The following is a 26,575-nucleotide window of genomic DNA, read 5'->3' as shown; positions in this document are numbered from 1 at the left end:
GGGATGATGACAAACATTTTTGTGTGTGTTAGTAATGGTACAAGCTTGGTTTTGCATGGTTTGTGTTCCTAGTGCGCAGCATAGATGGCTAAACAGACGGCTAACCAGATAGTCTCCATTATAAGTCTCGTTACTATTCTGACAAAGCGGGCAAAGGAGAGAGGTTTGAAAACACAGCATCTAAGTCAAGAACGATGCAGGCTGTGTTGCTGTCCAGAAAAGTTGGCAGTTGAAGAGAATGTTTGGAAGCTCATTGTCAAGGTCGCCTGCACTGAAGAATACATCAAGCTTTGTTATGCTCTTAATGCACACTATGTTGTGTTTTTCATGGGTTCATGCACACAAAGTTAAACGTGTGCTTCTCTTAGTGTTCTCTTGTCAGCATGAGGTGGCATCAAGGCACAGATGTACCGTCCAAATGTATTGGCTTAAAGCAGTCTTATTCTTCAATGCTAGCCAAAATTGGAACACGCCCATGATCTTGTTGGCACAGCTGTGGAAGTACAGTTGACCTTTGACCATGGTGGGACCGTCGAAATTGATAGAATTATCTGGCAGGTTGAATTAAACAAGATGCAGAAAAAAATGTCAAAGCACACTGCTTTGTATTGCTCAATTCCAACATGCCCAAGAATAAAATGCTCGCCCCTTTTTTATGTGTCCAAAGTACAAAACTAATGTAGAGATAACATTAAAGCTCTTAAGCAAAGTATAAATCAAACATGCCCGACGTTTCAGCAAGAAAATGAGCAAGGGTCTAATATGTGTTGCAACATGGCGGCCGGTTTCTTAAAGTCAGCTTTGCCGAAATACATTCCTGTTATGCGGTAAAGTATGCAATAGTCCGGATGGCAGTTTTGGTTGCGCATCCGGTTGCACCGCTCAGGCAATTTTTGGCCAGATTTCCACGTAAAACAAGTGTGCATTAGCATTGGGTAAATAACGTAATTAGACATTGCAAGCTACGTTTATTGCTTGAAAATCTTCTGAAGGCAGGCCAGAAATAGATGTTTCTGACGGAAAATTTTTTACATGTGTTTAACTCATTCACTGCTTCTTGGGTTCTGCCAAAATGGATGCTACTATTAAAGGGGTTACTATTGGGGTCGCCATAAGGGCCAGGCATGTGCGTACTGACTGAACAAGTTAGAATTATCTGGCAAAACTCAATTTTATGATTGAAATAATGAAATTTGGGCCCATAGAAATGCATGGGTGCTGGCCAGGACCTTCGTTCAGGATCGAAATAACCGAAGTCAAATTAGCAGAAGTATACTGTACCTGATCTTCCCCATTGCAGCGCACTTTTTGCTTTATACAGAAATCTGTTCTATTTAGTTGTGCAATATGGCTGTATCTGGCAGCTTAAAGAGCATTGTATGTGGCACCCATGAAGCACTGCACTTTGTTAAAATAATGCATGCACTCTGAAAAATGTTTACACTATTTAGGAGTTATCTTTCTCCAAACAGTAAACAGCATTGATCTTACTGCACTTGCTTTTTTGTTGCCCTGCGTTTGCTACTTTCATGTAAAAAATGTCATGTTGATATGTGTGTGCCATTCGTGACCCTAAAGTACCAGGAGTAAAAAGTACCCTCGAGTGCAGTGTTAGTGAAAGGTAGTACACACAAGATAGATCAAAATTATTGTTTGGGGACAAGATAACCCCTAAAAAAGGTTTAAAATTTTTCTTGAATGTAGGTTTGTAGAAGCCTATGTATCAGGCAAGTACTAGTGAGGGGGCTGTAGTCATGGCTTTGGCCATATGAAATTGTTTAGTTGGAACGCCTTCACGCACATCCAGGTAAAGTGGCTGTAGTATTCTATTTCATGCCTATTAAAATGTTGCCATTGTGACTGTATTCAGTGCACCTGATGTTCACTGGTGCAGCTTGTTACCTGTTGTGCCATACCTGACATCATGATGCTAGATAGTTGAGCTTACTTTTAAGTTTCTGTACACATTTATTCTGCTGCATTTTATTTAGTGCATTTCAAAATTGCAATTGCATATTGCACCTTGCAATTAAGTAGGAGATGCACAATGGTGCTGCTGATCTTTCTGGTAATCTGGCAATCTTTTCAGTGCCATCATGCTAACAGAGGCCATAATCTGCATAAAGTTTGGACTGGAGCTCTTTGCTCAAACACAGATAGTGAACATCCTGCTCTGGGTTTTTCTTCAGGTGAGTTAATTGATTGCTACTACACTTGGAACACTTCATATATATATGGAATCTTGCTGCGCATGCATTTCGAAACATGAATTTGTCAAGGAGAAAATGTGCCATTAGTATTTTAGTTGAGTTTCAATTTAATAAGATGCAAATCACTCTTATGCCAGCGCGTGGAAAGAAAAGTGGTATAATCACTCTATCCATGACTTGCCCTGCAGCCATTGCCATGGTTTCTCTGATTGGGATCTTTTCCTTGACCCAGCCTTGTACAGTGCTTTGGATATGATGTGTCACGTGTTGTGCCAGCTTGTTTAACTTCAATCCACTCTAATTCCAAATACTTTTGATGTTCGTTTGTATAAATGTATTTTTGCTGTATATTGGTTGGTTCAGACAATTTCATTGCCTTGTAGTGTTCAAGCAATTGATTCACTTATCACTTGGACAGTGTAATTTACACTACTGAAGTACTAAAGCGCCAAACAGATGACACAAGAAGAGACACGGATGAGTGCTTGTGTCGTCTGTTTGGCGCTTTAGTACTTCAGTAGCATGCACCAACTAGCTCAACAAAAAGTTCTGCTGTAATTGACACTGTTGACATGGTATCAACAAAATGTGTTAAGTATACGACTGAGAACAGTGCTACAAAATGGGAAGAATGGAAACATGTGACTCACAATGTACCCTCACTTTTAGTTCAGTGAATTTGTATTTCCTTGAATGTGTTTTCCTAGAGCTTCCTTTCTTAAGAAACAAATTCAGACAGTTCGTTAACTTTCTCGCACAGAAGGGGTTGGCTTTGTTAGCAGTGACAATGCGTGCAGTGAAGTCTGCTTACATATCTGATTGTAAAGAACTGTGGTCGAAGTGATGTCTCAAATAAGCAAAGAGCTTTGATCAGAGAAACAAGAACAGTGGATTTTGAAACATTAAGTATCGCTGAAGATTTTGCAACTGTGCTATTTATTTTCTTCCTTTGCAGTTTGTTATGAGCGTCGCTTGTGTCTATGGATGCGTTCTTTACGCAAATTATCATGGAAAGGTAAGCCAGAAGTGCTGATGCAGTTTATATGTAGTGCTGTGCTCATGGAAATAGCTTCCTTTTATTAAGTTTAGAACAGAAATGCGAGTGCCTTATATTGGAGTAAAGCTTTGCCCAGAAATGGCTTAGCATAGGCAGATTGGATTATTTTATCTTGCCTCTTTGACATCAAGAAGAAAAACATGCTGAATCACCTCCATTACAGCATGGTGACTCATGACAAGAGTCACTGTACTGTAAACATCCATGCTTCCTTCACCGCCTGTAAACATCCATGCTGAGGTGTAGTTCCTTGATTGCTTTTCTTGCAGAGTATGTGAATGCTGAAGGTGTCAGAATCAGAGGTCCGGATACTACGGGAGCAGTTACCCGACCCTCGCCATACTTTGTTACATGACAATTCTGTGATCATTGCTTGTTGTCGCTTCGAGTGGTACCCAGTGTGAATGGGCATTGCTGCAAACAACAATGAACCTTGACTTTGCTCTATAATGGCGCATCATTACTGTTCTCTCACTGCTTCACTTGCACCTAGGCATTTACTGCTTACAATAAACATTCATACAGAAGCTTTTCTGTATTTTACCAGTAGCCGTTCTCTTTTCACTAGAAAATCGATACCCGCCATAGGTGGTTAGTGGCTTTGTTGTTGCACTGCTAAGCACGAGGCCGCAGGATCAAATCCTGGCCATGGCGGCTGAATTTCGATGGGGGCTAAATGTAAAATCACCTATGCACTTAGATTTAAGTGCATGTTAAAGAACCTCAGGTGGTCAAAATTAATCTGGAGTCCCCCATTATGGCGTACCTCATGATCAGATTGTGGTTTTGGCATGTAAAACCCCACAATTTAATTTAAATTTAGAAAAAGAAGCAGTTCAGCAGCATGTGCTTGCACAAGTTAGTTTGCAAGTTTAATTTTCCAGTTGCAGCCACTGTTCTTCATGAAAGTGCTTGAATAGTGTGATTTTGCATGCAAAGTGGTGGTCAAGGTTACACCGAACGAATAAATAAATAGTTTGGCCTATGAAACAACGTAGCAATGTAAGAGGAGAGCTCTAAAAGGGGGTCGTTGACCTGTAGCAAGGTATTACCGGTCCTCACGTGCATGCGTGAGATTTCCCTAAGTTATGTGCTGCCACCTTGCTAGTAGCTTTATAATTGCACCAGCGCCAACTATATGCTTTCATTAGCTGCGATCTGTTTCTGTTAGATTCCCTTCGAAGAAGGTTTTCTGACACATTGCAATGCTGCGAGACTACAAAATTTTGTTGTACATAACTTTCTATGTGTCAATACAACACGGCTGTGTGATTAACCCTTTGAATGTAGAAATTCTTGCAGAAATCGTGTTCACATGGTAATTATTTTATTATTATTGCAGTTTCCAGTAGTAAGAAGCGATTGAAAACTCATTAATAGGGCAAAAATTCATGGCAAGCAACATTTTATCTCAAACACTTTACTCGCACCGTCAGTATACACACAGACACGCTTACAGCAAGAGGTTTAGAGAAATATAAAATTTATGGCTATCAATTTGGTGTCCCAAAAACGTGTTTCATCAGAAGAAGAAATGTGTCATAAACGAGTCACAAGAAGAAACGCTTCAGCAGTTACTACCAGAAGAGGCACCGCGCAAGGCTATACCGAAATCACGACTGCGCGCACCCATACCCCAATGTACGAGAATATGCAAACCAGAACTGAAGGGGCACTCGCAACCCAAAGCAAAGAAAAAGAAAACTGATTAGGATGTTTTAACTTTGGCTGCACCGCGCTCTTGTAAATGCGATAGTGGAGGTCGTTATAAATGATCGCCTCCTTACATGCCTTGGAGGTAGCAGACGACGCCGTGTGTGGCCACGTGATCGAGCACTCGGAGGCAAACAAGTCTAGCTGTGCCCACCGGTGAGCTGAAACACAAATTCAAGTGACTTTAGGTGACCTCATAGAGTTGGCAGCACCACTCAACAACCAGTGGTGTCAAATACACGCACAGTATCTAACACGAGATGGGTGCCATACGTGTACGGCACCGATCTGACTCTTAGAGGGTTAAGGTTTTAACCCTCAAAGAGTTAAGAAAGCTGTATCGTTCATAAAAAGCCATGATAGTATATACTATGATGCGAGTTTCTATCCTAGAATATTTATATAAAAACTTGGTGCAGATCACTGCCTTGTTCTTGCTCATATTTCACAGCATGCTTGCATAGCGAGAATTTGCATTGCTAATGAAGCACTTGACATTTTTGTCTTATCTGGTACGTACAGGGAAAAAGCACGCTTCCACGAAGACATGGAGTTTCACTGTCTGTCTAGTACGAACCAGGCATACGATTCCAAGTTTTTATAGAATAATGAGGACTGAAAAATGCTGCCTTGGTGCAAAGTCTGGGTGAAGAGAGTACCATAAAGCGCTAAATCTTTTAAAAATTGCTAGAACAAAAACGCAGGTCTCTGCAAGTATGCACACGAACACCACACACAATGAGCGAGCAAGCATCAAGTGCTTGCGAGCTTTCTATACAGAAAGGCGACAATCTTTCTTTGCCTTTTTTGCTCTTTCTCTAAACTGACGACCACTATACATGTTGCACTAAATTTCATTTGTACAAGGGTGAATCAGAAAGTCTTTGCCCCCATTCTTCATTAGCCAAAACAAGGTATATACAGGCAACTGCAAGTATACGTACTGTTCTATGTACCTTCCACAATTTGTCCACATAGTCCCCGCACCAGTTCAGATATTTGTCCCATCGCAGCAGTAAATTTGAGATACCCCTGTGGTAGAATTTGTCCTTCTGACTGCGATTGTCATGCAAGTCCTCACGGCCTTTTGTGAACTCACAATACCACCTCCTCACACTTATCAAAGTGAGACGCCTTTCCCCATATGTGCGCTGCATTTCCCTGTTGGTTTCGATGGGCGTTCATTCCTTGCTCCATAGAAAAGGAATCACACTTCTTTGCTCATATAACGAGGACATGTAAAGCACATCTGCCATCTTCAACAACCGATAGCAGTGCCTTGCCACGGAGCTGCCAGCAGATAAAGCAGGGCCGGTCCAAGGAAGGTCCACTGCTGGGAATGGATATGTTGACTTCGAATTTACAGCCGTAATATAGCAAAAGAAATAGAGGTGCAAAGACTTTCTGATTCGCTTTCGTGTATACTATGAATAAAGCAAGAAAAGGCACAAAACAAAGCACATTACCTGCCATTGCTTCCTTCTCGTCTAATGTTCCAGATCCAATCTTCTCGCTATGTTTTTTTTGGGGGGGTGGCAACGTTGTAAAATTCTATACCTCTGTGCATCTTGTTATCCATAAGGTATGCTGGCACGCAGGATGTTAACCTGATCATCGTCAACAAGGACTGACGGTTGATTCACTCTATAAAATATGTTTGATGTCCAGCTGAAATGCCAATACAAATGCTCTGAAAGTAGAGACTAGAGGCGACGGGGACTGCTGGGACCATAACGCACTGTGCAGGGCTGTCACAGCGGTGGCGTACTGGAATTGCTCATGATATCAGTTTATTGGCTGCTGCTTTTGACAGCTTAGCAGTGTGTAACCTTTATTATGTATTTTTTTCTTCTTTTACTCCTATCGCTCACTGTGTGCAACCAGCTAGCTTAGATGTGTGGTGTGCTGGCATCACTAACATGTTGTATTAGTATATCTTATTGGTAACAAATGGTTTTCCTTCTACTTTAAAGTAGATTATCGTGTTCTGTTGGAGCATTGTTAGGGCGCTATTTGTCTTGGGCTGTGTGGCATTCCATCACATTGTTTTCTCAATAAATTGGCATTAATAGTCTAACCTGTAATTTTGCTGCTTTTGTTTAGTATCACGATGGTGAGGAGGTCACTACAGCGGACAATTTGACTCAACCATGTGACAGCAGTGCTGCCGATGCAAGCGCATATGAGGCCGGCGATGCTGTGTTGAAACCACCTTCGCCAAATGAGCGCACCGTGCAGCGACGGAAGCAAAAACACGTGAATGGATCCCTGTAAAGCCAGTGACCATTGAATGGCCCTTTGCCCTTCAAGGCACTTGTCCTTTAATAACCAAAGAGAATGCATCCAACGCACATTGTTGAGACAGCTGATCAACAAAAGACTTGTTTGAACTGCTCAACTCAACCTTGGACACTGTGCTTAAGAACTGTGACCGTTATCTCTTCCCTAGGCTTGATTTTTTATTGTTCCCTGTTGTGTGACAAGTGACTTGTGTGGAAGAATGCTGTTAAGGTTGCAAGAACTGCAGTACACTTGCATATAGGAGGCAGATATGGGTATGCCCGTTGAGAAAAACCTTTTTCTAAATGGGGAAAGGGGGCAAAATATGTGAAATAACTTTCATTGCACTTTAGGAAAGCGGGAGTGTATTGCGCAACAGTTCTGTAACATACCCTCGTCGCAGAGGGTTAACCTTGAAAAGCTTTGTCCATGGTAGAGTAGCTTGTCTTATTTTTTGTTATTGTTGCAGCTTTAGTTGTTACATGCAGGAGAGTGAACATTACCACTGTCCTTGCTCTCCCTGTACAGATTGAATTACTACGCAGTCATCAATTGCCATAATGTGATCGAAATTGACACCATAGAAAATGTGTGTTGAAGTGTTGTGTTGACGGGGGCTAGAATCGTTGCCAATTAGCATAATCATCAAAATGTATTTTCTGTTCATGGTGTTGAAGAGCACATATCACATGCTCTGTGGAAGTGTTCCTTGGAGAAGTAAACATGCAGAAAGGGCAACATTCCATTGAGGATATCAGTTGCATTTGGGGTAGAAAGAAGAGAGCAGTCATGGAAGCAGCATAAACAAACTCGTTTTAGAAACAGAGTGCAGCTTCCCTGCTAGAATGTGATGTATTAGGTAAACTGCTCAGTGAGATGGTGAACCACTTTGCTGAAAATACGCTCTCTGGCTTATATACTCCCGTGAAGAGGTGTTCTTTACAAAGCACCTATAGGCTGTCTTGCTAAACAAAGATAGTTATTTGATATTGTGATCGACTTCAGATAGCCTGAATGAGATTTCAGCTGTCTGGTTTTGTTTATGAAATTTCACTTTATGGTGGAAGATGTCACTTTATGCAACCACACCTGTTCATTGGTATACACCTATCTTTATTGAAAAAATAAGCAACAAACAGAAACTGAATCTCCAGTTGGCGTTCTGCTGCGCTATAGTCAAACCTAGCTGCTGCACCATGAAACCCTAACAAAAGCTCTCCATTCCTAGAAAGAGCAATTGTAGGAAGCCACTGATGGCTACCTTGATTGGCCTGGATAACTGGAGTCAGGGTAAGGCTCAATGTACATTGAAGTACCATGAACTTGTCACTCTGGAAGTGCAAGGGGTGTCACCATAGGTGTCTCATTGAGAGACGGCAAAACTGTGATGTCAGGACATTTATGGCATGAGCATGCCCAAGATCCAAGAGACCTGTGCCAAAGCATGGAATTGCTTTTAATGAAATGTTGGCTGAAATGAGAAGTGTTAGCGTGCAGTTTACCTACAGCAAAGCTTAACAACCAACCTCTGTTAACTTTCAGGTGCTTGGCAGTGACTTGGTCAGTATCAACAAGAAAATCAGGCAATGCACTTTGCTAAAAATTTGAACAGACTTAAAACCTATACCCTTATATTGCTGGATTGGAAAAAAGAAAAGTTGTGCACACCAGTGTGTGTAAATGCTTCACAATGTTACACCACACAAGGGTGTGATGTGTGTAGGCCAAGTGGTGCATGCAGCTGGTTTTAACATGCCCACATACAAAAAGTTGCAAGATAGGTTGGCCATGTAGTTGTGCTGTTTTGATATTGTCTTGTGGATGTCATTTCAAGACTGCAAGTATGGCATGCTGTCAGTAATGATTCTCATGCAATTTTGCATGCCCTGGACTAACTTATCACTGGGTCTACCATTGTCTTGTGCATGTTTGTGGCTGAAACACAAGTGTCTTCGTAGCAGAAAGAAAAGAAAAAACTGAACAAACAATTGAGTGCCATTTTTCACCTATTATAGTGTACTGGTTACGAGGTGAACACGAAATATATACAAGAGTGTTTTTGTGCATGCATTTGCTTTAAAAAAAAAAAAAACTTATCTTGGAATGGCTTGGAGGGTTCCTTCACAAAATGGAGCTTAATTGCCATGTGCACTTAATGTTCCCAGCCGGTTTCATACACAGCCTACTATAAGAATTAGATGTGTCAAGTCCCTGCTTTGTTTCTGATCTCGGTGGTCTACCACTGTGGTCAGCACTTGGCTGATCTTCAAGCGGTTAGGCAAAGCAGTATTCCTTATGTAAGATTCCTCAAGACAGCCTTCTTTCTATACATGGCATTCTGCCTTCAAAGAAGCTGATTGAGAAACAACAAAGCATCACTGCTTGGGCTGTGCTTCTTTCCTGTTCACGTTTCTGGTGCAAGACCTCTGGCATCAACAGTGCTTTGAGCACAAGCTTGCCAGCTAATATCAATTACCCATGTGCATATATGGGCAGCTCACCTGCTGCATATTTCCACTCCCATGCTATGTTGTCATGTCCTATGATTGGGTATGTCAGTTTCGAGCACCTTGTGTGTTCTTTGGCAAAGCATGTTGCTGTTTGGCACCAGCAACTAAATACGTTATCAAATGTTGCGGACTTGTTTGAACACTAGGAAGCACTGCAGGTACCTTACACTTGTGATGGAGTCAAAGCTAGCAGCAACAGCCCACTCGTATACTTCTGTCATGTGTTTGCAGTCGTTGCCACATGGTGTCTCAATGTTGCCACTCAGGTCGTGACAATGTCTTGCTGTTCGACTCAAGTGCACACTGTTACTTGTGACATGCTCATAGTCAAACCTCTGCCTTTAGTTCTACAGAATAATTTATGCCTGGCCGGCAGTAATAGTGTCTTTCACATTTAAAGAACTGAACAGTAGGGTCACTCACTGAAAAATATGTGAAGGTTAGAAAGAATTTGACTGCTGTTCATGCTTTTAACACCAGTCTATTGTTTCTTTTGTCATTTTCATGTGAAAAGAGAAAAACGATGCAGACCCTTTATTCTCAAACAAGAACAAATAAAGAAAAGTTATTTATCTGCTGTGGAGTATGTTTCTGCCAATACCACTGCGAACTTGGTGTACATCACTGTTTAGATTTGATGGCTAATGAAAGCCACATGTGCTGCATTGATGTGTACCATTTTATACCAACCTTGTTTCACTGAATTTAAAGCAGTTTCTCTTGAATACTTCACATTTTCATTGCCAGTGAAAGAGGTTATACGTTCCACATGTTTTAATGTTTTCTGCACCTGGGTTTTCTCTGCAACAAGAACTGGAATATGGTAGTAAAGCTAAACTTGCATAAAGACCATACCCTAAAGTCTGGAACAGAATGTTTGACAAAACCGCAGATGAAGCTCTGAAGCTTGGTTACTGCCCAGCCTATGTGACAGCCCATGAACCAGTGTGTTATGCTGTACAAGATTCACTGGAGCTATTCGTGGGGCTTTTGGTTGCCTTTCGGGATAATGGCCCCTTCGTAAGGATGCTCATCAGCACTGCATCTCCACACTCCTTGCGGCTTTCTTCCTTGCACCTTTCTTGTGTGCATGCTCACATTTGCACAGAATGGAAAGATGCAAGAACACGTTCCACTTTTCCTACCAGGTGCCTTTTGCTGCATGGCACAGAACAGCAGGCGTGAATGTGTGGCAGATAGACTATGCATCAGGTTGCTTCAATGTGCCTATCAGAGGTGGCACGAGGCTGATGACATGCGACCGATTTGCCATTTACTTATGTCACTAGCTTTATGCCATCATGGATTCCACCAGCTTTAGTATACTGATAGGCCAAGAACTGTTTTCTTTCTGCTAGCAGTGATACTGGCATGCCACAAAAGGGCTAATTACATATGGCTTGATGAAACCATCAGAGTTTGTAGCTTGAAGTGTATTGTATGTTCTGCTCAGACTACTGTATGCACCACGGTGTGGTACACTCACAGCTGCTCAGCAGGAACTCTAGTTTTGTGCACAACACTCATGCCAGCAGTGGAAGGCAGAACGCTGCCCTGGCTACGCTGCAGAGCCGAATGAGTGGTGCATGTGAAAGCGTGTCAACTTGGCTTCATTGTTTTGCAGCTAAATCCACTGCCGGTCTTCTTTAGACATCCATGTGTTCTTTGTGCATGTGCCATCGATACCGTGACAGCACGATGGCAGTGATGGCATGAATATGCCTCGAGAGCCCATATAATATTGCTATCACAATAATAGATTACCTCTTCTTGTACCCTACATATTGCATTAGTCACTCAGGCGTTGTATTGTGGCCTGTGAGCTGTAGTTAATGCAGTTGGTAGTATTGGTGGTGATAGGATTGTGCTATATGGGCGCCGGGTTGCATCAGCTGATCATGCATGAGCCTGGACTGGCATCAGTGCAAAATGGGAGTAATAAGAAGATTTGCATACAAAGTTTAGTTATTGAATGGCTTCTTGGAATTCGAAGTAGCCATTCAACTACTGTCTGCCTATCAAATGATAGGGAGACACGTTGCACTCACTCGAGCGTGATTGGTTATTGAATGGCTTGTTGGAATTCGAAGCAGCCATTCAATTATTGTCTGCCTATCAAATGATAGGGAGACGCGTTGCACTCATTCGAGCTTGGTGCAAGGACATTCAGTTTTATAGCCAAGCCGCTGGCTAACCATTTTACAAGTAACGTAGCTATCCACCTGCTTTGTTAAAAAAAGTCTAGAAGCATTTTATTTTTTAATGGTCATTCAACAGAACTCGGGGCCTAACGTACACATACAGTCCAACCATGTACTCTCACCTTTCCATCAGGGCATGAGTACATGTCCTTTCCCTTTCTAGAGTGCAAGTGTTGCCACTGTCCCTCGTGCTCCTGGGCAGGTTCTCATTATGGGGTCCGCCACCACAGCCAAGTCGCCTGGCATAGTGGTGACACTTAGCTAATAGTGGTCGTACCATGGTATGTTGATTAATTCGAAAACAGAGACCCGGAAATTACTCCTGACCCACCACTATCCTACCTAACAAACTGGAATCCTTAACACGATACCAACACCTTGCCGGTTCTTCTTCCCACATGCCGCTTATACATCTCTGACCTTTCCTTTTATTGCGATGGCAATTATACAGGCACTCTGGGCACGTGTTCTGTTGCTGTCGGCATTGCCATACTGCCATGTTATCGACGGTGCATGTGGGGCCCACGTGCGTAGGGTTAAAAGGCCTCCATAGACTTAAGCAACACACATTGTGTTTAGCTGCGAACGCGACCTAGCCAAATGGGCGCACTGCCACGATTTGTTTAATCTGCTCTGCAGGGGAGTCGGGGCAGTGTTCTGCCTTCCGCTGTTGGCATGAGTGTTGCAAGCACACACATGGTTACTAGACCACACCGCTGTGCATAAGCTGGTTCAAGTGGAATGAACAGCATATCTCAAATTTTAACCATCTAATTCTTTCCTTGGGCACTGACAAATGCCAGTGGTTTTCCATCAGTGCCTACAACACTGCTGGCAGTGCTCGTCATGACGAGAATGTTGCGAGATGCGCAATAGCTGCCAGGGTGCTGTTTCTCGTGTGCAGCAGCAGTTGCCTCATGCTGTGCCATGCCAACATGATGCCTCCACCTATATTGTTACAGCACCGTACAGGAAGCTAGAGCACTGGGCTAGCCCTTGCTATCGCTTCCTGTGCTTCGACCATCTGCCATCACCATTCCGCAAGTAGTTTATTAGAACTTATTGATCAATCGCTGCAGCAGTGACATCTGAACCTGGGGGGTTCTTTCATTCTCTAGTGTGTCTTTAAGTGGTCTGTCAGGTACTTTTTGCGCATGAATGTGCGAGAACAGATCACACAGCAGTAACAGGCACCAGTGTGCCTGCGCTCATGGCGCCGCTGGTTGCAGGGGTCACTGAACGTCCTACCACAGTGACGGCATGCGAATGGCCGCTCTTTTGTGTGCACTCGCACGTGCTTTTCCATGTTGTCCTTGCGCCTGGTCTGGTAGCCACACGAGTGACAGCTGTAGTGCAATCCTGTAGCAATGCCCTGCTGTGGCTGTGGCTGCTGCTGCCGTTCCTGAGGGAAGCCTCCTGAAATGTACACACATTCACTCAGTTCTCTTCGAGAAGCAGATCGTAGACAGTCTCTTCAGCGAATAAATTTGTGTACAACACTACAAAAAGATGATGATGCGATAGAAGTCTTTTCAAATGTTCCTAGTTCGATATTTAGATGACCAACTTTTTTTTTTTTACACCCCCAAGGCATTGGCATGGCTTATTCTCACTAGATTATCATCACCGCACCCCCGGGCGACCCTAGGGCTCACTTTAATTCACGATACACCTATATAGTGAGCATAATGAAGCTATTCTGGGATACCAACACAGCATTAAAACAATAAGACTATATTTAAAGCAGAAGTGCATTAAATTATGGTTGTGGACCATGACGGATAGTGGAGGGAAGAATTAACTTCAACCAGAGGTAGCTTTGTCATCAGTTCTGCAGATGGGTATTTGGTTATTGCTTTCTGATGAGAACATCGCTGCGATGGCAAGTAATTGAACATGTGTTGTCGTGCTTAGACATCACAGTGACATCTTTTTAACAGGTGATATACGTAGTCCTATACTGAACAGCAATGGCAACCATGTGCTTACTAACATTGTCCATATGTCCATGCATGTGTGTGCATATTTGCAACCTATTTGAAAAGAGCACTCTCCACAATAAAAAGCACTGTGTGGAGAAATCCACATTGCTGCTTTCTTTTTCCTTTTCTTTTTTTTTTCTTTTTACAGCGAAGCTTTCAATGGCTAGGGTGCAGGAAAAAATGTGTCTGAGACGTTGACAAAGACAAATCATCGTGTGGTCCGATCCCGGTGATAGTGCAGAAAGGGTCCAAGCTCAATGACACGTACCCCCGTAATACACCCTTGAACTAGCCTCGTCACACGTGGGACCCAAAGAGGTCCCAGGCACAAGGATAAGATGTTTTTGAAAAATGCTTTGTACAACACTTTCAAAAAGGACTGTTAAAAAAATTCCCGGCTACAACTGCGCAAACGCCTTAGTGCCACTGCTTGTGTGTCATCTTCTTCTACAGCTGGCTCGTTGTGCGAAAATCTATCATCATCAGCAATGGCTCGAGCGTTGTCGTCTCCCACAGCTCGCTGTGTTGCCACTCATCATTCTAGTGTAGAATTTCAGTTCTCTCCTGTCGTAATGGGGAGGCTGCGTTTACAGGGGGCCTGAGCCATTCATTATCTTACATGATCCGACTGTGTTTGCGTACCTATATCGCCATGATGACCACAAGATTAGGAAAATAAATATGTTCGTACCTTTGTTCAATATTCTGGGTCACCTCTGTGTCATGCGCTAAACAGCTTCGCTGGTCATCCACCTTCACAGAGTGGAACGGCACTGAATTTCTTTTTGTGATGTTAATGGGGATGCTGAATGATGTTGATTACAGTGGACTGCCTAGAACTTTTTGGTTACAGGATGCTGCAATGGCATATGCTCAAACCACTGTTTTAATGGTGACCAGGTTGGCATATTCAAAAGAAAGATTCGCACTCTTTTTCTCACAAGTACAGCTGATGTCAGAATGTAAATGTGCTTATAGTTTATTTCTACAGATGCTGGCCATAAAAGGTGAACTCCAGCTGGTAAACTCCAGTCATGTCTACAACAAAAAAAGACACTTTATGTTAATTAAAAATTAAATTAAGTTATGGGGTTTTACGTGCCAAAACCACTTTCTGATTATGAGGCACGCTGTAGTGGAGGACTCCGGAAATTTCAACCACCTGGGGATCTTTAATGTGCACCTAAATCTAAGTACATGGGTGTTTTTGCATTTCGCCTCCATCGAAATGCAGCCACCATGGCTGGGATTCGATCCCGCGACCTCGTGCTCAGCAGCCTAACACCAACTTCATGTTAAGCTTGGCAGTAACAGTGAATAAAGTTTGAACACTGGCACAGGCTTAACAGCCATCAATTACATATATATTGTGCTGTAGAGCATATAAATATACAATACCACGAATTGGCTAGCACAAGCGAATTGGATCCCATTACAATGTGATCCAATGCCAGAGCAGGATTGGCCACCCTGGTGCAGTACTTGGCCACAACCTCCCATATGAATACATCAATAGAACCCCAGCCCTCAGTCCCCAGCAGGCCGAAGCAACTGACCATGGCGGCGGTCAGACGTGCGACGCAGCAGAGGGTGCTAAGAATCCCTGGCTCTGGACAGGCCACCATTGGAATCTGAACCTGGCAACATTTAACGCTAGAACGTTATCTAGTGAGGTGAATCTAGCAGTGCTATTGGAGGAATTAGAGTGCAGTAAATGGGATATAATAGGGCTCAGAGAAGTTGGGAGGCCAAAAGAAGCATATACAGTGCTAAAACGCGGGCATGTCCTGTGCTACCGGGGCTTAGCGGAGAGATGAGAACCTAGGAGTCAGATTCATGATTAATAAGGATATAGCTGGTAACATACAGGAATTCTATAGCATTAATGAGAGGGTGGCAGGTCTTGTTGTGAAACTTAATAAGAGGTACAAATTGAAGGTCCTACAGGTCTATGCCCCTACATCCAGTCATGATGACCAGGAAGTCGAAAGCTTCTATGAAGACGCGGAATCGGCGATGCGTAAAGTCAAAACAAAATACACTATACTGATGGGCGACTTCAATGCCAGGGTAGGCAAGAAGCAGGCTGGAGACAGGGCAGTGGGGGAATATGGCATAGGTTCCAGAAATAGCAGGGGAGAGTTATTAGTAGAGTTTGCAGAACAGAATAATATGCGGATAATGAATACCTTCTTGCGCAAGCGGGATAGCCGAAAGTGGACGTGGCGAAGCCCGAATGGCGAGAAATGAAATAGACTGTATACTCTACGCTAACCCTGGCATCATACAAGATACAAGACGTGCTCGGCAAGGTGCGCTGCAGTGACCATAGCTCGAATTAACCTAGACTTGAGGAAGGAACGGAAGAAACTGGTACATAAGAAGCCGATCAATGAGTTAGCAGTAAGAGGGGAAATAGAGGAATTCCGGATCAAGCTACAGAACAGGCATACGGCTTTAACTCAGGAAGAGGACCTTAGTCTTGAAGATATGAATGACACTCTTATGGGCATCATTAAGGTGTGTGCAATAGAAGTCAGTGGTAACTCCATTAGACAGGATGCCAGTAAGCTATCGCAGGAGACAAAAGATTTGATCAAGAAACGCCAATGTATGAAAGCCTCTAACCCTACAGCTAGAATAGAACTGGCAGAACTTTCCAAGTTAATCAACAAGCGTAAGACAGCTGACATAAGGAAGTATAATATGGATAGAATTTAACATGCTCTCAGGAACGGAGGAAGCCTCAGAACAGTGAAGAAGAAACTAGGAATTGGCAAGAATCAGATGTATGCGTTAAGAGACAAAGCCGGCAATATCATTACTAATATGGATGAGATAGTTCAAGTGGCTGAGGAGTTCTATAGAGATTTATACAGTACCAGTGGCACCCACGACGATAATGGAAGAGAGAATGGTCTAGAGGAATTTGAAATCGCACAAGTAACGTCGAAAGAAGTAAGGAAAGCCTTGGGAGCTATGCAAAAGGGGAAGGCAGCTGGGAAGGATCAGGTAACAGCAGATTTGTTGAAGGATGGTGGGCAGATTGTTCTAGAAAAGCTGGCCACCCTGTATACGCAATGCCTCATGACCTGGAGCGTACCGGAATCTTGGAAGAGCGCTAACATAATCCTAATCCATAAGAAAGGGGATGCCAAAGACTTGAAAAATTATAGATTGATCAGTTTACTGTCCGTTGCCTACAAACTATTTACTAAGGTAATCGCAAATAGAATCAGGAACACCTTAGACTTCTGTCGAGCAAAGGACCAGGCAGGATTCCGCAAAGGCTACTCAACAATAGACCATATTCACACTATCAATCAGGTGATAGAGGAATGTGCGGAATATAACCAACCCTTATATATATATAGCTTTCATTGATTACAAGAGAGCGTTTGATTCAGTCGAAACCTCAGCAGTCATGGAGGCATTACGGAATCGGGGCGAGAGGAGCCGTATGTAAAAATACTGAAAGATATCTATAGCGGCTCCACAGCCACCGTAGTCCTCCGTAAAGAAAGCAACAAAATCCCAATAAAGAAAAGTGTCAGGCATGGAGATACGATCTCCCCAATGCTATTCACAGCGTGTTTACAGGAGGTATTCAGAGACCTGGATTGGGAAGAATTGGGGATAAGAGTTAATGGAGAATGCCTTTTGCGATTCGCTGATGATATTGCCTTGCTTAGTAACTCTGGGGACCAATTGCAATGCATGCTCACTAACCTGGAGAGGCAAAGCAGAAGGGTGGGTCTAAAAATTAATGTGCAGAAAACTAAAGTAATGATTAACAGTCTCGGAAGAGAACAGCAGTTTACAATAGGTAGCGAGGCACTGGAAGTGGTAAGGGAATACATCTACTTAGGACAGGTAGTGACCGCGGATTCGGATCATGAGACTGAAGTAATCAGAAGAATAAGAATGGGCTGGGGTGCATTTGGCAGGCATTCTCAGATCATGATCAGCAGGTTGCCACTATCCCTCAAGAGAAAAGTGTATAACAGCTGTGTCTTACCAGTAATCACATACGGGGCAGAAACCTGGAGGCTTACGAAAAGGGTTCTAGTTAAATTGAGGACAACGTAACTAGCTATGGAAAGAAGAATGATGGGTGTAACGTTAAGGGATAAAAGAGCAGATTGGGTGAGGGAACAAACGCGAGTTAATGATATCTTAGTTGAAATCAAGAAAAATAAATGGGCATGGGCAGGACATGTAATGAGGAGGGAAGATAATCGATGGTCATTAAGGGTTACGGGCTGGATTCCAAGGGAAGGGAAGCGTAGAAAAGGGCGGCAGAAAGTTAGGTGGGCGGATGAGATTAAGAAGTTTGCAGGGACAACATGGCCACAATTAGTACATGACCGGGGTAGTTGGAGAAGTATGGGAGAGGCCTCTGCCCTGCAGTGGGCGTAACCAGGCTGATGATGACAATTGCCTTTCACAATGTTTTCTTTCCTGAACATTTATATGAGTGCTCTAAACAATATCTTCTTTCTTTTCCTGAGGACTGATATCTTGCTAGCTCATAATACACTATGACTACGGGCCTATTGGAAAGCTGTGGACCCAAGAAAACAACTCTAGCACATTTTAACATATTCACAATGACCCTAAATGTGTTTACTGTTTTCTTAGCTATTCTGTTATGCCCTATGTGAAGTTACTGTGACGCATACTATATGCACTCTAATGCATATTTCCTGTGTGCTTCCTTACTGCTGCAGCATGAAATACAAAGAAATCAGTTTTGCTACAATCCTCTAAGAAGAAATATTTTATAAATAAAACAAATGTTGGATATGCTTACAGCATGCTAACAGGTTTTTGGAATGTGAATGTAACAGCAGCAAGCCAGAGATGGGCACAATGTACGCACGCAGAATTCTCCACATCTTCATGATGCCATGTATAGTCTATGCACACCTTTCTTTAGACATTAGAGTGCATAAAGAACAAACTGAAGGTCAGATCAGACAGACAAATAATAAATCATCATCAATATCATGCTGTATTTCTATAGGTGCAAAATGCAATATTACTTTTTTACTTGGATTTAGGTGCACATTAAAGAACTTGAGGCTCTCGAAAATTAACGAGAGCTCTACATTACAGCCTCTCTTTTAGCCCCAGTGTTGTTATGAGATGTTCAACTTCATAAATGAATGAATCGATCAATCAGCTAACGAACAAATGTGCATAATATTTAAAATTTGGCTGATACATTAATTTCAGTTTTGCTTTAACATTCAAAAAGGTACCCACTCTTATACACTAATCAGACACCTACTTACTGCAAATTCTGGATAATTCAAATCAATTTATTGTATAGCTGAGGCTGAATTAGCAGAAGCTGAATGGGCACTTTAATGCACTTGATAACAATATCGTTTTTAGTAAAAATTCCACAGTAAAAGGTTAGTTATGTTGCGGTAACCTGCTTTTCCCACCTGAAGTTATTTTCTTGCAGAAGTGAAGGGAACTAAATAAAGAAAGTGTGCTTTGCCCCTGGCATTCAACTGCCCCAATGCAATGCCATACTCAACTAGTACTTTGCTTACTTGATAGCAGCCATTTATTTTTGCAGCAGATACCTTGGCACCGTATTACCTTAGTTGAGACTTAAGTTTAGGTAGTACAATCAGAGCAAATGCTGCTGGTCATGGACAATGTTGCATGCGCAGCTAGAAACACAATGGGGTGGGCACAGATCCGTGTTTCACACGTCCACTACTAGTATGTAGTGCTTGCTGCATGAACAACAGTAACATGAGTCAATCACTGCAAAAAAAACTATTGAAAACATGAGCAAACATGAATACCGAAACAGTGCTAAACTTAAACATCAGCAATATGTTCACTAATAAAACTTAACACACATACAATAGGCACAGCCACTTGGTCGAAAAGTGTATGCATTAGGTTAGCTTTTCAACGTATGCGACCTGTCTGCCCAGACATACGGAAGAACAGCAGCAACAGTTCACCAAAAACTCTTTATTCTAGTTTCCTGATGCAAATTCACCTTATGTTGGCATTGTGCTTTGAGCTGTTTTTACGCACAATAGATATGCAGTTGCATAACTTGTATAACAGACCAATTTCTCTTAATCATACACAATGCTAACAGAAACAGTGTAGGAGTAAAATTAATAAATGAATTTGCTAGGCCAGCCTTTAAAAAAGGAAGTACAGTGATGTCACACTGTATTTCCTTGCATATAACTTCATCCACTATTATCAACATCCCACCCTTCACAATTGTAATGCGAGAAAAAGAATTAAAACACCCACCCAGTACACACGTAACACAGCAAAGTGAAATCATTCTAAGGCAGGAACTTAACCTGTCATCCTCTGACAGTGATGCTTTCCAATCAATGGCATCAGCACAGCAATGACAAGTGCAGTAGTTAAGCTTAAGAACTGTTCCAAAATAATAAGATGCTCACCAAATTTCTGCCAGTTATAAATACCTTATTCTAAGACTCGTTTGCAGCTCTCCTTTGGTTTTCACTGTATGTGAAGGAACGTAACTTCAAAGTCAGAGGTAATCATGTTGATTACTCACTTGTAAGCAACAAATACAGAACATTTGGCAAGGCCCACAGATATGCTAACCACTCGAAACATGTCAGAAGCAGACTGTTGTGCTAAGTACTAATTTTTATGGCCAGTCAGTAATGGACCATGTGCCAAGGTTTCTGTGAATTATACAAGCAGTATGTAAGCTCTGGGCCAGCAATATATTTAATTTTTGCATTCCCCTTAGTTCACAAAAGTATTGTGTGTCGTCCCTTTCTTACTGTTTGTGTCAGTGTGTGCTGCTCGAAACTATCTGTGATGTTTATTATTGCGGTAAATACCATTCCCGGCATCCTTACTTAATGGCTAAGTATTTTCTTGACAGTGGTTCCGGAGTTGCTGATGGTACATTTACCGATGCTGCATAATTGCAGAAATGTCCCAACTCAATCGACATGTTTTTAGCATAAATAGCAGCATGTGGGGCCTCTTGTATTATTATTCTGTTATGTTCTGTAGACTACCTCACCACAAAAATATACGTACTGTGTTATTTAGACCGTACTAATTATTGTAAATACCTAATGTTACCAAAATGGCACAACATTTTTAAGTGATGGCAAAAGAATGCTAATGCTTCGCAACATGGCATCTGAGGTGTGTGGTTGCATTTGAGTCATAAAAGTGAACTGAAGATGCAGATGACTGAAGGAAGCATTTTTGTCACTAATATAATTTCTCAGGCTATGTTATAGTCTCTGCAACGTTCTCCTTCATGAAAAGAAAACCTTAGTGGAGAATCATGTGCAGCTTGAGAGCTTTTAGTCCGCGTCTTCGTAGCGCTCTTCTAGCGCCTTGTCCGTTGTACATGTTCCTCTTTTAGTCCGCGTCTTCGTAGCGCTCTTTTACTCACGTATGCAAAACCAACTCGCCCACATCAATCTTCTACAGCTTGAGGGCTGCACTAGTGTCATGAGAGAAGTTTTATAGCAGAGGAGACTCAAATGCTGATACACATGAATTGTAGTTTCTTGCTTGTACCATAACAGTTGCCTTTTCTTTCAGTAAAGCATAGTGACCGTCATCACTATATTTCCTTCAGTGAAAATGAAACAATGTGATAGGTAAAAAAATGCAGGGTACTATGCCAACAAAAGTATACATTTCATAGACATTTTAGTCCCCTCACGGGAGCCTTGTTCACAGTACCACTGTGAACAGGGCTCCCTTGTGGGAGCTGAGACGTCTATTAAATGTATACTTTTGTTGACCTAGCACTCCAGGTGTTTTCTACCTATCACATTGTTTGACAGTGACAGTGACAAGAACTTTATTAAGAGTGTCCTGAAGAACTCGATTGGGGGGACCGAAGGCTCCCCGATCAAGTTGGTGGCTCCGCCTACGACGGGACAGGGAGGTGGTGACTCTCCGCGACGTCGCGGGCCCTCTGGACGGCCTGTAGTTGGTTTGTGAAATCCGAGCTCTTCAGCAAGGCATCCCACTTGGACTTGTTATGAAAGTCGGAGCCCGCGCTGTACGGGCACAGCCAGAGCATGTGGTCGAAGGAGCAGCACGCGTGACCGCATTTGGAGCACGATTGCGGGAAGTTCGGGTCTATCCAACTCAGCGCTCTATGAGTGAGGTAGGATCTCGTCTGTAAAAGTCTGAAAGTAACAGCCTGAGCCCTGTTCAGTTTCGGGCTGGGGGGAGGGAATTTTCTCCTGCTTTGTCTGTAATGTGATGTAATTTCATGAAAGGTCGTAAGATTATCTTTGAAGGAGCAATCCTGCGGGAGAGCCGGACCATTATCTCGGGCGCGGTTCGTGAATTCACGCGCCAGGCAGTTGGCCCGCTCGTTAGGGTTGCAACCCGCTTGGTTAGTTACATCGTTCATGTGCGCCGAGAACCACGCTAATGTATGACCTCCAATGTGTTCTCGCGTAGTAATACGAAAGGATCTGTTGACGATGTCGGCTGCGTATTTACAAACTAGAGCGGACGAGAAAGCCCTAACCACCGTGCGCAAGTCAGAGAAAATGGTCGGTGGGCCTTTTGCGGCTTGAAGAGCCAAGGCTATCGCGGTTTCCTCCGCCTCATTCGCGTGTGTAGTGTAAATTGATGCGGCGCTGATAAGTGTTCCGCGCGCGTCAACGACCGTGATTGCAAACCTGTCTCCGCTGCCATATTTGGCGGCGTCGACGAAGAATGCGTCTGCCCCGTAAGGATCGATTCGTCGAAGGATGGTTCTAGCCCGCGCTCTTCTGCGACCTTCGTTATATATTGGGTGGATGTTCCTCGGCACGGGCTCAACCTTTATACCTTCACGGGCTAATTTAGACAGGGGGTGTCTGTCGAGCAGTGCCTGTATAGGGAGTTGACCAGCTTCATCGAGAATTTTGATTCCCGGCTTAGTTGACGAAAGCCTGGAGATCTGTGCAATAAACTGCGCTTCAATTAATTCGTCTGTGGTATTGTGAATTCCGAGTTGAAGTAGTTTTACTGTGCTAGCGGATTGCGGGATACCAAGTATTCTTTTGATGCCGGACCTGATGAGCGTGTCGAGTTTGTTCTTTTCAATTTTGCTCCATTTGAGGTACGGTGCCGTGTAAGTAATGTGACTGATGAAGAAAGCTTGGAAGACCCTGAGTAGGTTGTCCTCCTTGAGTCCCCCTTTTTGTTTGCGATTCTAGTTATGAGTCTTAATATGTTTTTCGCCAGCGCACCCAGCTTGTTTAGAGCTTCTGCATTACAGCCTTTGGCGTTGATTAGAAGTCCTAAAATTTTGATGGAGTTAACCCTCGGAATGGGGTGCCCTTCTCGTGTTGTAATTTTGACTGGCAGCGTTTCCAGAGGCTCGAGGTTCCTAACGCCCTGCCTCGACTGTCTGTAGAGGAGGAGTTCGGATTTGGTCGGTGACAGCTTGAGACCCGTGCTTGTAAGAAATTCTTCCGTGGCCGCCTGGAGAGATTGCTCTAGATCGGCCAGAGATCCCCCCGGGGACCAGATTGTAATATCGTCTGCATAGATTGCGTGGCCTATTTTTGGGAGTGCGGCCAGCCTCTCAGACAGTTTATGCATGGCGATATTAAATAGCAGCGGGGATAGGACCGAGCCCTGTGGGGTTCCGCAGTTGCCCAGTTCGTAAGGACCGCCCGAGATCGTGCCCAGTCGAAGGAACGCTTTCCTTTCCAATAGGAACGAGAGAGTGAAATTAAAGAATTTCCGCCCTAGGTTGAGATTGGAAATTTCGGTCAAGATGTGTTCATGAGCCACCCTATCAAAGGCCTTAGTGAGATCGAGTGCAATGATAGCTCGTACGTCCCGCGTCTCGTTATCGAATATAGATCTTTTCAGGAGGAGCATTGCGTCCTGTGTGGAGAGTCCCTTTCTAAAACCTATTAGATTATGCCTAAATAGTTCGTGGTTTTCTACGTGTTCGACGATTCGATTGTGCACTGCATGTTCTGCCACTTTGCAAATGCACGATGTTAGAGAGATGGGACGCAGGTTATTTATGTGCGGAGGTTTCCCCGGTTTGGGGATGAGCACCACCTTGGCGGTGCGCCATTCCGACGGGACCTGCCCCGAGCTCCACACCTTGTTTATCTCTGCCGTTAGGATTTCGATGGTCTTGTCGTCCAGGTTCCGGAGGAGCTTGTTGGCGAACCCGTCTGGCCCCGGGGCCGATCTTCCATTTAGGTTGAAGAGTGCGTCTCTGATTTCTGAAATCGTGAAAGGTTCGTCTAATTCTGGCCTGTCTAGCCCCGTGTAAGCCGCTCTCGCGCTTACGCCTTGCGAATCTCCTTCCTTGATGGGTAGGTAAGTTCGCGCCAGGTCGTCGACAATTACATCGTTTGTGAGGCCCGAGGTGACCTGTTTATGTATGACCCTATCGACGGCGAGATTTAGCGCATTTCGGGACTGTTTATCGTTTAGGAGGCTTTTAAGCAGATTCCACTTACTACCTCTTCTCATGCGACCGTCCGTTGTTTCATCCCAAAAAGCTTAAACTTCAAAAAAGGAACGAACATCTAGTAAAGCTGCAAACAGTGAGAATTCAAATGCCAAATATAAAACCTTCACCTTTGCAGCAAGAATTGATGCATTGAGCATCAACATGATATAAGTTGTCTCATTTCAGCTTTGTTCTGCAGCAAACGGAGGTAGACAGCCACACTGTGTACCATTGTGCACCTGTTGAGGGTAGATACCTCTGAAAGTGATGTAAGCACGCGCATGCAAGGGCACAGAGGAATATATTTCACTCCTTCAAATGTTTGACACTAGTGCAGCTAAAGCCTGTTTAAGGTTCCTTTAATGAGGATGCTTTACAATTAAGCACTGCAATGCATCACAGACTAAACTGAGTGGTGGACAGTTGCGCGACTGACCTGAATTGAGTAATAAACTAATAGCGAACTGCACTGGCAGGTATAAAGCGACCATATGAAACTTTGTGTGGGTGCTCGGACCAAGCTTAAATTTCACTAATGCAAATCTGCCAGAGGAACACACTGCAAGAGGTTAAAGGCAAAGGAAGGTTACACCCAAGTGTTAAGCCAAGCTAAAGTGGCAAGAGCTAGAGCAATAAAATTCTAAAGTGGCACTTCAGTTGAGAAGCGTTTTTGTAAACAATAAAATGATGTAAATGTAAGGCAGGATTGGTGCCTTCAATGGGAGAATATTAAAAACCAGTCTCTTATATATAGGACTTCGGTCCTACATATAACAGGTAAATAGCAGTTCAATCAAAAGAGTTAGAACACAAGATAAAATGTAGCTTGACTGATAATACTAAATTTTCCTTCACAAGAACTTGTTGATCCATTATGCTTTTCTGTCAGCACTACTTGCTGGAACACAGTGCCTCTCTTTGTGGTCCACCAACTTAATGTGTTAGTGCTTAATGATAATCATCCATGGGGCTCTGCCAAAGACTGCAGCTGTGAGAAACTCCCAAGTGGGGGCCGGGCCTCCAGTTTAAATTTGATCACTTGGGGCTCCTTAATATGCGTCTCATTTTGAGTGCACAATTATAGTTGCATTGCACTCATATAAACCTGTGGCTACAGCTACCAGGAATTGAACCCATGACCTTGTGCTCAGCAGCAGCATGCTGTAGGCACTGAATCACTGAGGTGAAGTGCTCAGAATAGCGTGATCTCCTACGCTGCCAGTGCAGGGCAGGATCACCGGGCTGCGAAGATGTGTGGATGACATATCTTTACAAGCTCTTCTCGTGTGATCTTTGGCACTGTGCTGTCTTAGTGACTAGGCCACCTGTTTACTCAGGACTGTAATCAGTCATTCTAGCCAGACACAATAACTGCCTTTTGCAATCCCTTAAGAGGAAGTTTTACCTCAGGCCCAACTCCAACACGGCCTATTCAAATACATGTAAAACGCAAAAACTTTTTTTGAGATGGCCCTTGGACCGATTTTAATGAAATTTGTTGCTTTTGAGAGAGAAAATTGAATTCTAGTGACTGTTGGCAGCGGAAATGCGATTTAGGGCCTTATTTTTGTTAAAAGAATTTTCACAAATGTGGCAGTTTGAAAGAAATAGAAGCACGAATTTTACAAATTAACAGCTCTGCATGAGACACAGATATCACGATTCTGTGAACGGCACCCACTAGATCATTTAAAGCGGACAAATTCAGTATATCAATTTATATATTATGTGAATTTGTTACGTTGTGTACAAGGGTTCTGCAAAAGCAGAAGTTACACGACAAAATTTTTTGAAATTCATGTGTAACGTATCAATTTTGTCCACTTTAGATGGACTGTGAGATGAAGTTCACAGAATTGTGATATTTTTCATTGCCGAGTTACGAAGTTGTAAACATTATAGTTTCGTTTTCTGAAAATTTACGATTTTTGCCAATTTTTAGTAAAAAATTGATGAACTAAATAAAAGATTTGAAGCCAACAGTCACTAGATTGTAAGTTTTTCTTTTAAATCTTGTAGAGTTTGGTGCAGTGGTTGCCGAGAAAAACGATTTTTTTTTAACATGTATTTCGGTAGGAGGGCCCATACCAAAGCTTCCTCTTAAGCTGTAATCAAGTGATATAAATGCACTGTATTTTT

The 26,575-nt window shown here is 43.0% G+C and overlaps 1 protein-coding gene across 2 annotated transcripts in view; it reads left to right on the top strand.

The window, feature by feature from the left end:
- The window catches only part of LOC135898882 (phosphatidylserine synthase-like), a 32,048-nt gene extending 21,701 nt beyond the window's left edge, over positions 1–10,347 (top strand). For both annotated transcript variants that reach the window (XM_065428074.2, XM_065428072.2), the window contains 3 exons: positions 2,090–2,189; positions 3,166–3,225; positions 7,084–10,347. In XM_065428074.2, the coding sequence (XP_065284146.1) occupies positions 2,090–2,189; positions 3,166–3,225; positions 7,084–7,254 (331 nt within the window). In that variant the 3' untranslated portion in view covers positions 7,255–10,347. The remainder of the gene's footprint in view (positions 1–2,089; positions 2,190–3,165; positions 3,226–7,083) is intronic.
- The last annotated feature ends 16,228 nt before the right edge of the window (positions 10,348–26,575 follow it).

This window comes from Dermacentor albipictus, unplaced genomic scaffold (assembly GCF_038994185.2).
Source record: "Dermacentor albipictus isolate Rhodes 1998 colony unplaced genomic scaffold, USDA_Dalb.pri_finalv2 scaffold_23, whole genome shotgun sequence".
NCBI classification, from domain to species: domain Eukaryota; kingdom Metazoa; phylum Arthropoda; class Arachnida; order Ixodida; family Ixodidae; genus Dermacentor; species Dermacentor albipictus.
The sequence above is the reverse complement of the archived record's forward strand: the minus strand, read 5'-3'. Positions and strand labels throughout refer to the sequence as shown.